The sequence below is a fragment of the Pundamilia nyererei genome, unplaced genomic scaffold (assembly GCF_000239375.1).
Source record: "Pundamilia nyererei isolate P.nyererei 1_Seehausen unplaced genomic scaffold, PunNye1.0 scaffold00007, whole genome shotgun sequence".
Taxonomy (NCBI): Eukaryota; Metazoa; Chordata; class Actinopteri; order Cichliformes; family Cichlidae; genus Pundamilia; species Pundamilia nyererei.
In genome coordinates this window covers 4,536,926-4,548,139 of record NW_005187408.1, presented here as the reverse complement: position 1 = coordinate 4,548,139, position 11,214 = coordinate 4,536,926, and the positions used below count along the sequence as shown (strand labels likewise).

Genomic DNA, 11,214 nt, shown 5'->3' with positions numbered 1-11,214 from the left:
ATCCTTTCCGCAGTTCTGGCTGGCAGTTAGATCAACTTTGGAGCATCTTCATGACCGTGAGGTCATTTTTATCTGATCTGGCGTTTAGCTGCCTCTCAACGCCCGTGGTTTTATTTTGAAACCAGCACCAAGAGGACCAGTGTTGCTGGTGCCTTTACACTGGTCCTCCGTGTAAAAAGCTGCTGGGAGGCTGGATTAGGATGAAGATTTAAGGAGTCACATGGACTCGGTGCACTAAGTGGTGTCCAGTTGTTGTACAACGGTCAGTCACACAATTTGTTGGAAGCTGCTTTTCAGAAACCTTTTATTTTATTAAAAGTTTTTATTTTAACTTCTTTTTTCTTCTTACACTGCGTTTCGCTCTTTTCCCTACATTTTGTGGATTTAAGAGCACAGGCACCGGTTGCTCCTTGACTTTTTTTGTTTTTGACCATGCTGCAAACTTTACACTTCTGCCATTAAAACTCGCCGTGTGATGTGAAGCTGTGAACTCCTGAAGGAAATAACTTCATATATACTCACAATGACTGAGGAAGGCAGAAGTGAGCACAGAGCTGAAAGCGGGAAGGACCTGGAGAAACAGCTGCGGTTGCGAGTGTGCGTCCTAAACGAACTTTTAAAGACTGAGCGGGACTATGTCGGGACGCTCGAGTTTCTCTCGGTGAGTGATGAGAACGGTTTTAAACAGAGAACCCTCAGAGTGCATACTTTAACGGGGAAAAACAAAACAAGCCTCGCAATAAACACAAACCAGCCAGCCTGTTTAGTATGCACGGTGCATCAGCCTGCAGGGCAAGAAGTGTTGCGCGTTCTCCTGTACAAACCCTGCATGCTGCTGCGCTGTGAGCATAACATGAGCCATAAAGTTGTCTGTAATACTGTGTGACGCCATCCTACTGATGGAGACATTTACCTTTGAAAATGCAAGTGTGAAATTGGAAGAGCAGTCACAAAGAGGCATGGCACAGCTTTAGTTCCTGCACAGCCACTGTGATGTTTAATCCTTTTCGGAGTCTGCTCATGGGCTCCTCTAAGCTCACAGTGGTTAGTCTGGCCCTCATAAACCATTAGGATAAATGGCAGGTCAACCAAGACAAAGAAATAAATGTTTCCAGGACTTTTAGGTACATCATTCTATGTTGTGTACAGCTTTACCTTCAAGCTTATTTGCCATCTTCAGAGTCACTGAAGTGCAATTCATTTAGGAAACTTGTTTAAATGGCATCTGTATCTCTACTCAGTGTGTATTTTCTTTATTTTTTTTTATTTTGTGCCCTCTACAGCATCTGTTCAGTCCAGTAATTACCCAATTTGCCACACACTTCATAAGAAGTACAGAGGAGGGCATTTTAGTCACCGGCTTTGCCAGCTTCTTATTAAATCCAGCAGGAGTGAGTTCTGCCAAAGACAGCACAGGTGGACTCAAATGCAAACCGCTGGAGTTAGCACTCAGCTGGCAGCACAACTCCAGGTTTGCACTAAAGCATAACACTTTTGGTTTCTGCACGGCAGAGTCATGGCTGTCAACTTAATGGCATTACATGAAGTGACGCCTGACTTCAAAGACAGGAGGATGTGGCGATTTTGCTGAAACCAAAAAGCTGTGAAAAGTCGTCATTGTGCACTGCTGCTTATCGAGTGTTTTAATGTGCCCAAGTGGCCGTGTAGGACGTTAATCCTGGCGGTGAACACTTTAAAGCGATGCCCTGTGCCCTTTTGCCTTTCACCATATTTTTGCATTCCCAGCTTGGTGGGAAATTTGCTGTGAAGAAAGGTTGAGGGGGCACTTTGTGGTCTGCAGTTTCCCAGACCACATGTATGAATGTGTACATCCCGACCCCTCCATCGCCACCGCCGCCACCGCCCAGATGTTTCCAATGGAGGACAGAGGAGCCAGAGAGGAGATGGAGCCTTTCTTAGAAGTGGCACATCAGTGGAGAAATTGAGGAGGTGATTACATGAGGGGAATGTGTCCTCAGTCCTGGAGATGGGGGGTTGGGGAATGTAGCCTCCCCCTTCTTTATCTCCCCTGTAGTGCTGGAACTGGGATTGATTTCAGAGGTGACTGATCCCTACAAGGGCTTTCTGTTCTGGCTGGGAATGCCATGCTGGAAGCATCAGACTGGAGTCTTAATAGTGAGTTAAGTTGGTTTAGTGGAGTGATAATGATTAAAAAGATAGGAGGAGAATAAGAAGAAGACAAAGATCCGCTCTTATCAACGGTTTTATCTTCTGGGAGATCCTGGAGGGCATTGTCAGAAACGCTCAGGATGATCAAAGACAGCCCTCCTGTGGAGAAAGGGTCACATTGAAGACTTTCATCCGATCACACAAACACATACTTGTCTTTTTCTTACTCCACTGCCAAGAGTCTAAATGTCTCGAGGTCAGGTTGGAGGTGCCCAGTTTGTGCGGCATCGGAGGCCTTGAAGATGTTTACGCACGATATCGCTAAAGGGTTGAGAGGGAAAAGGGTACAGCGGATCACAGGGCAGATGTTGGCAGGAGGGCGAAGGGTAGAGGGGGGTGGTCTCTGTGAGTAACTGGGCTTGGTGCCTTCTCTTGTAAAGCATATTTCCTGGAGGAGGAATTCCTCTGAGGTTAGGAAATGCTGGAGAACAATGAGGCTCCGGTCGGTAGGCAAAGTTGAACTGAAGAGCAAAGATTGTTGCTGCCGATCTGTGGGACCTAAACACAATGCACCTCACACATACTTCACTTTTAAGGTAGTGGAAAACAGCATGGAGAACAAGGATGATTAGAGCAGTTTGTCCCAGGATAGTATGCGCCTATTGTGTGGATCTACCCGACGTCTTGTGGGAAAATATGTAGATTCTATCTTAAAGCTACTGGGAAAGTTTAAATTGGGCATTGTCCTGAATTAAAACACCACCTTTTCCTCCTAATGTACTAAACGTCCCCAGCATTCCGACAGTGAGAGGAAGGCTTCGGGGAAGCTGTCCGTAATATGTCTTTCCTATCTTATATAATGAACGATTATAGCAAGAGATAGTGGGTGGTGGTGGACAGTGGTGTTTATCTTGGACAGCTACGAGCCAATAAAATGATAGTCATTCTTAGAAAAGCCTCAATGGGAGGAACAAATCAAGGCATAATGTAAACATCGACTCTAATGAGGTCCTTGCTTGTCTGCAGTTTTTTAGCCACACTGTCAAACAAAATACTGCCAATGTTTGCCATTGATGGAGAGACACTGAAAGCCATTTGCTTGCATGATAAGCACTTAAGAGAAAAAGCATGCAAGAAGCTACAATAGGGGAAACCTTTCATGTCCCAATTCTGGAGGGAGATCACAAGTTAACTTAATATATTCCAAAGAGCTTTGCAGTGCATTAAGTGGTCCCTTAGCTGCTGCCTTCCTTACCCAACAAAGGCCTGAGTAATATGAGTGTAATGTTTAAAACATTTTTAATCCTTTGACTAACTTGAAATTGAATAGATGTGGTTTTTAGACCTTGCAATGCTGTAGAATTCATACCTTTGCCTTTATCTTAGATACTGTTGATCAGCAAGGGAAGAAATTCAAGAAAAACCTCATTGCATGCGCGTGCACAGGCAACATACAGGTTATTCTTGTGCTCTCTGGACTGGAGGTGCAGCAGTTGTTGGTCCGCACTTTAAATCACTTGTGTCTTCCATGTGAATACGCCTGCAGGAAGTTAGAAAATGAAGCCTAATGGAAAATGCTGTTAGCTCCTAGAAAACCCAGGTATTCAAGTAAACTCTGTCTGTGTATTTGTATTTGAAGGCTCCACTGCGGTCCCTCTGGGTTTGGATTTATTAACATGGCTGGGATAGTTGCTCTGGCATGTGCCGCTGGGCCAGAAATTTTTTCCCCTTTCTTTTTTCCTGCAACATATAACCGGCCGAATGAGGAGGCGGTTCGTCGCCTCTCAGCAGATGACCCCCGAAGGTCACAGCCTCCTGTTCCCATCCCTTTCCTGTCTGATAATCCGTGGATGTCATTTGAGAATTCAGCTCTCTCTTGTGCATGATGGAAACAGGAAGAGAAGATTCTGTTGATCTGATCAGTGCATCCTGATCAGATGAGAAAGCAAACTTGTAAACAGTGAAAGCGCAATCTTGTGCGTGTATACGTGTGCGTTTGAGAGTTCAGTGCCGCCATGTTTAAGAATTAAAATGCCATGTATATTTTGCTCTAATGGAAGTCTGCAGGTAAATTAAGCAGTTCCTTTTATTTATTTATGTATTTGTTGTTAAATAATAGATGAAGTGAGATGTATTATTTATTGAATACATACTAGGGATGAACGTTTTATTGACATTAAAAAGCGAATTACTGCATGTGGTAGGGATCAGAAGCCAGAAATGTTAAAAGCTGTTGTCTTGCTGGAGACGCTGGATCAAAGAGTGCAAAAGCAAAGTTGTGTATGAAATGTAACACAAGACGGGGCATTTTCAGCATGATGCTGGTAGACTGGGATTGTATAGTTATGAGACTGGGGCTGGGTTTTTCACGCAGAGAGCCTACCAATAGCCATTTACTGTTGCTTACATCAGTTTGTCTCTATAATAGGCTGCAGTGTGTGATAAGCGATTCCACAGAGAGGCAGTCTGCTGTATCTCCCCCGACTGCTCCCCTCTTTATTCCTTAATTACTTCCTTTTTTTTCTTCTCCAGAGCGGATGATAGCCTCATAATGTTATGGCTTCCACACCTGCCTCTTATACACTCTGCCCTTTCATATGTCACAAACCCCTGTTATTCCTTTTTTTCAACGTTGCTCCCAGAGCAGGTGGTGGCTGCACATGTTCCACCCGTGGATAGCCTTTAAAGAAGTGTATTTTTTTCCCACTTATGGATCACTGTTTGGCTAGAGCCACGTTTCCTCGCCACCGAGCAGAATTTTAAACTTCAGACTTTCTTCATTTAGCTATGATCCAGGTTTGCAGACACACACGCGTATGCTGGTGAGAGACTAACTAGAAGACAGAAGTGAAGCGAGGGAGAGGTGAGACGTGGTTCTCCTTGACTCTTTTTAATTGGATTTGGTCAGGCTGTCCTCTCCAAGAATACAGGCAGCTTCTCTCTTGTGTCCCCCTTGTGAGGCCCCCAAACTGATGGAGCGGCTCACTTGCATTTTAATTGCAACGCTGCTGGCACTACACAAGCGGCCTACATTTTATGCTGTGTTTGCAAGGATGTACCTCTTACATTACTGAACTATTTCATAGGTTCTCTTCCTGAATTTAAGTGATTCTCTCTCTGATTGGCTGTAAACTACTCCAAGCTGGCACTTTTTGTGCCTTTTGTAATTTTGTTTTTACAATATATGGTATAAACAATATATTCATTAAAATATATTATGTTAAGCAGCATATCTTAAATCTAAATCTGCCTTTTAGCCAGCCAAGATTAGCTTGGAGAGACAAGAGCCTCGAGTCCTAGATCAATTAAAACACTAAGGAAGGTTTGTCCTTCTCTTTACTGAGCAGTGCTGTGTTGAGTAGCATCAGTGTCTTTGGCAAGCATTTCATGCATTCACCTTTCCATCCTAGATTTAGCAAATCGTTCGATAAGTCTCTTTGCAGTTGTGATCTTCCCTTCTCTCTGTCATCAGTCCACCAAACAGTTTTGAGAGTTACATGGGGGGAATCACATATGCCCAAGCCTTTTTTTCTGTGTTAAATTTGCACTGCTAATAGGAAATGCGAAAGTGACGCAATGGCTGCCCAATTGAATGCAATGTCACTGCTTGCTGTGGACTTATATTGTCTTGTAATCCTGTTTCAGTGTCTTCTTGTTCTCTTCTACTTTGCTTTGTAATGCGTAGTTGGAAGCTGAGGGGAAATATGCACTTCATAAAGCCTGGGTTCCAGTCTCAGCTCATTCTTGTGTATCTTGGTCCGTTTTTAAAGGCTAACCATAAAAGCTAATCCTTTACAGTTGTTTTATTGGATTTTTTTTTTCTGTTTGACCAATCAATATATACTTACCAAAGTTTGGAAAGGGCACTCAGAGTTTCTCTTCTGCTGCAAAAAGACCCTAAATATTATGATTTTTTTTTAGTGCAGATCCAAAAATGAAAACGTTTCTGTGGTTCTCCAAAAGGACCTGGTGTAAAGTCCCACTAGCAGATTTTAACACAGCAGAAAGCACTTTTTGCTTTTTGTCTCAGGTCATTTTTCAAGCAGGATTTCCTTCCTTCTTGGACCTTCCCATCTTTACATTGTGCTGCATGTTTCCTGCTTAAACACACATACAATCCCCCCACCAATGCCTTCACTGGCCATGGAAAGCAGTGTTGTGCTACTGTACACGCGGCCACTTAGCAACCAGGAGGCTTAACCGCATAGGCGTCAGGGCTGCATAAACCTTTGTGCTGAATCCATAGAGTAGGCTTAGCTCAGAAGGCTGCGGCGGGGGGGGGCAGAGGAGAAGGAAGGATGTGATTTGACCTGTGCCAGCTGCGTTGTCACATGGTGCCTGCATGCGACAAATACAAAAGGGCAGGTAGACACAGTGCTGTGAACTTGCCCGTAGCATTACCATCCTTTTGGATAACACCCCTGGAAAAAATGAACGCATGTTTCTAAACTAAACAAAATATTCATATGTTGCTCATTAGCCGGATTAAACGATTGCCATTAAAAAAAAAAGAAGTAATTGCCAGCCATGTGTTTTCATGTCTTCAATTATCTCACAAACGCTATGGCTCTTTGCTGCTACACTCTCCAATCCGATTTTGTCTTTTTCTTTTTTGATGGAGTGTTTGCTGACTATGTCTAGACAAGCTTCCATATTTCCTCTGTGGTTCAAACTCACACTTTCCATGTCATTCATGTCTCTGTCCGTCCTGCACTTCAGGGCTCTGACTCTGTACACAACCAGAGTTAGCCAGACGTGACGGGAATTTCCACTTTAGCGTCAATTATTTAATTAAGCAGTTGAATAAGATTTGCTGTAAGACAAGTGTCTCTCTGTTTCTAAATAAGTTCTGTTTGCAGACATCCTTTCTGTGGCTTTCTTTTTTTTTTTTTTTGAAGATATAAAATTGCTGGACTTTGTATGAAGGATGAATTAGCCCCAATATTAGACATGTTAATTTTACACTGTCCTTTTGTAGTCAAGGCTAGAGTCTTGGTATCTGTACTGTCTGTTGGCAAGAAAACTTTCACCATATTATGAACAATAATAATAAATAATGGAGTTCCTTCAGTGTGGTGCTTTCTGATCTGGTCATTAACAGTCCAAAAAGCAGCAATGATGAGCTGAACCCTGTCAGGAAGGAGATTTATTTGGGTGGGAATACACTCAGCAGTTGTGGTTGGGCAGAATGAGAGTTGGGGAGAAACTGGCAGGGTAGTTGTTTAGTTCTCCTTTGACAAAATGTCCAGTTCTGTCATGTGTGAGAGAGGCTGACGCTGCAGGTTTCATTTTTCCTGCCAGTGCTGCTGAAATGGGTGGCAGGGGGGCCTCCTGCAGATGGTTTGGAAGGTTTGAATGGTAATCAAATGAACAATCGGGCTGTGAGACAGTCATGCTTGGGAGCGCGCCACAGATTAGGAGGCTGACAATTCTGTTTAGTCATCTCGGAGATCAATACAGTGTGCTGTGTGTGTGCCTCTGCTGGGAATCGCCAGCAATCAGTGGGTGATGGTTTGCTTGACTGCACATAGAGATTGTAGCCCTGCTCTCTGGAAACGTACTCTCATCTACTGGAGGCAAGTCTCCCCACCTAATATCCAATTTCGCAATCTTCCTAACATGTTAAACTTGCTAACCACTTGGAGTACAACGATGGGTGAAATTAAACAGACCCACAACTTGTCAGGTATTAAGCTCTGCGGACATGACCGCAAGGATCATTTTATGCTCATGTGCTCATTTCGCTTCAGTGTCGATTGTGAAAGCAGCTCGCCGAGTCAGGCAGAGACATTGGACACAGACATATTCATTAGATAAATTGCTTCATTCCAGCTGTTTATGAATGTACTTGGTGCCAGGGTCAGTGAAAGGACAGCAATAACATCAAAGTGGAGAATTTTTCTAACTTTTACAGACAATTGGGAGTTCTTAGAGATGCCTCAAAGCACATTGCTTATTGGTCTAATATTTCTTTCACAAGCCAGAACTTTGTTCCGGGCTTTTTCAGGAACGCTCCCTAACCCTAATAACTGGTTATGCCACCTTTGGCAGTCAGGCATTTGCAATAATTGGTGAAGAGTCGTTCACATTGCTTTTGAGAAATTTTGCCCCACTCTTTTTTTTTTTTTTGCATGATTGTTATAATTCAGCTACATTGGATGTTTTTGAGCATGAATGTCCTATTTTAAGGTCATGCCAGCTCAATCAGATTTAAGTCGGAACTTTGAGTAAGACTCTCCAAAACCTTCGTTTTACTTGTTTGAGCCATGCAAAGGAGGACTTTTTGGTGTGTTTTGTATCACTGTCCTGCTGCATAACCAAACTGTGCTTGAGCTTCAGGGCATGAATTGATGGCCATACATTCTCCTTCAGGATTTTTTTGATAGAGCGCAGACTTCATGATTCCATCAGTTATGGCGAGTTATTCAGGCTCTAACACAGCAAAGCCGCCCCAGACCATCACACTACCTCCACCATGTTGGACGGATGATATGATGTTCTTTTTATGTGAAGCTGTGTTTTATGCCAAATTATCAGAAAACCAATGTTCCAAAAAGTTCAACTCTTGTCTCGTTACTCCACAGAAAACTCTTCAAAAGGTCTTGGGAATCATCAAGATGTCTTTTTTGGCAAAAGTGAGATGAGCCTTTGAGTTCTTTTTCTTCTAGGGCCTCTCCCATGGACGCAATTTTTGCCCAGTCTCTTTCTTATTGTTGAATCATGAACTCTGACCTTATCTGAGACAAGTGAGGCCGGCATTTCTTCAGATCATGTTCTGGGTTCTTTTATGGCTTCCTGAATGAGGAGGCCATTAAAGGTCACCAAATGTACTTTTGGAGTCATTTTGGTAGGCTGGCCACTGTTCAAAGTCTTCTGCATTTGTGGATAATGCCTCTCACCTTGGTCCACTGGAGTGCCAACGCCTTAGAAATTGCATCGTAACCCTTACCAGACTGATAGATGTCAACAATGTTGTTTCTCAGGTATTTCTTTGTGTTAGATTGTGGTGTTTTTTTACTTTTCTATAAGGCTAATTACTTTTTCCTATAGGGCCAGGTGGGTTTAGACAACTTTTTTTGCCCATAAAAACTGAAATAATCATTTAAAAACTGCATTTTTGTATTTATTCGGTCTGTCTTTGGCTCATATTAAAACTTGCTTGATGATGTGAAACATTTATATGTGACAATAATGCAAAAAAAAAAGAAATCAGAAAGGGAGCAAATATTTCACACCACTGTATTTTATATGCTGTTGTGAGAATGTCAAATTTTACAGTATTTTAATTGTTTCTCAGTTCTTATACACACAGCTTCCCAAAATAACACATATTATACAGATAAAAGGACTTTTGTTTACCAGAAGATCATGTAAAATGAATTCTCACTGTGTACTCCGCTGTAAATTAAAACCAGAGGCTTTTATTGAGTTGTAAAGATGAGCTTTAATAGCTGCTTCCAAGTTGGAATTATTAACGTTCCCTGTTGTATTTATAGCGTGTGTTTCCTGTATACATTCCCAGTGGAGGAGAAAAAGTCAGCTTGGGAAAGAGGACTAATGAGATGGGAAGCACAGGATGCCTCTAGGAGGTGTCATCAGAACCTGTTGAAGCCAGGAAGGGACCTGGCTTATTGCGGGAATTGCTACAAAGAGCCTTTTCTCTCTTTTCAGATGTCTCCCAGTGTGATCTCTGCACCAGAGACTGTTTGTCTCTAGTCAGTATTTGAAGGAAATTCAGTTTTTGCTTGCCAGGAATTTGGGGTGTGTGGATACGTGTGTTTGTGTGCGTCATAGACATGTGTGTAGGTGATTTACTATGAATTTAGCCCTTAATACTGTTTTAATTCAAAAGCAGGTCTTCTGCACGGGAAAAATGGCAAAGGCAACATATACTCATATCCTCCCTACAGAGATATGTTAAAGAGGTCAAAGAGGCTCTCTCCTTCTTTTTTTTCAATGCCTCTTCCTGCCTTTCCTTCTATCTTTGCCCTTCACTTCTCACCACTGCAGCACCTTCACACACTCAGGTTCTTTCAAAGCTTACCTAGGGGTGCTGAACAGCTCACACCATTGTTACCGGCTGTCCTTTATTACTCTGCTTTACTTTTTAGACTACTGTGGTGGTAGACAGAAATATATATCCAATATATATACACAAGCACACACACTGTATTCTAAAACACAGTTATGTTAATGAGCAAAGCGTCACAGTCTAGTGATTCACTCTAGTGGACTTTTTCATGCTTATGTGTCTGTCTCCAGCTTTGAATGGCTTTTGTCTCATCTTTGTTATTTGCTGATGAGACACCCTAGATCACAGATTGTGATGGAATGATAACAAGTGCATAGAGATGTGCCTATAATTTATTTATTTTTTTGGGGGGGGGGTGCACACAGCTCACCACTAGATGTCAATAAATTGCAGACTGAAATCAATTGAATTGTTTTTTGTTTTGTCTTTCGTTTTTGTATTTTTTTGGGGGGGGGGGTGCACACAGGATGTTTATGTGTACGTTTGTTTATCAGTCACCACAACAAAGCAGATCAGCCAATTGTCCATGGACAAAGGGCCAGTTTCTCTAATAGGCTCATAGAAAGGCCTATTTGTTCTTCTGGAGCGCTGCAGAAGAAACACTGCCAATGAACTTCCATTGGACCTTTTTCAGTAGTGAGCAACAGATCCCACATTACAGCAAAAGCAGCGTAATGCTGTTAAGAGCACAAGTTGTGCTGACAGATGTGTTACTTCACATAATATTTTTACTCTGTTTATTAAAGCTGCGTCACCACTTTAATTTTAGGAAGAGCTTTGTGTTCTACAGTTGCACCAATTGATCCTCAAGGACTTAAAATGGTTGTTTTCCATTTGATACATCAAACACACCCTGTGTTCCTGCCCACTCTTTAAATGGCTCAAACTTGAATGGATTAACAGATGTTTGAGGCTAGCTTTGTACTCAATTCAAAGTCATTTTTGCACCATCGAAGCAGCTACATAGCTTTTTCAGCTTTTCTAATCAGAGCAGCTTGTTTGCATTGTCTCGCTCTTTTTTTGGTTATTTTTAAGCACTCTTTTTTTTTTTT

The 11,214-nt window shown here is 42.3% G+C and overlaps 1 protein-coding gene across 2 annotated transcripts in view; it reads left to right on the top strand.

Moving 5' to 3' along the window:
- The first annotated feature begins 219 nt into the window (after window positions 1–219).
- Window positions 220–11,214, top strand: part of prex2 (phosphatidylinositol-3,4,5-trisphosphate-dependent Rac exchange factor 2) — a 94,575-nt gene continuing 83,580 nt past the window's right edge. For both annotated transcript variants that reach the window (XM_005722586.2, XM_013915662.1), the window contains exon 1: window positions 220–661. In XM_005722586.2, the coding sequence (XP_005722643.1) occupies window positions 524–661 (138 nt within the window). In that variant the 5' untranslated portion in view covers window positions 220–523. The remainder of the gene's footprint in view (window positions 662–11,214) is intronic.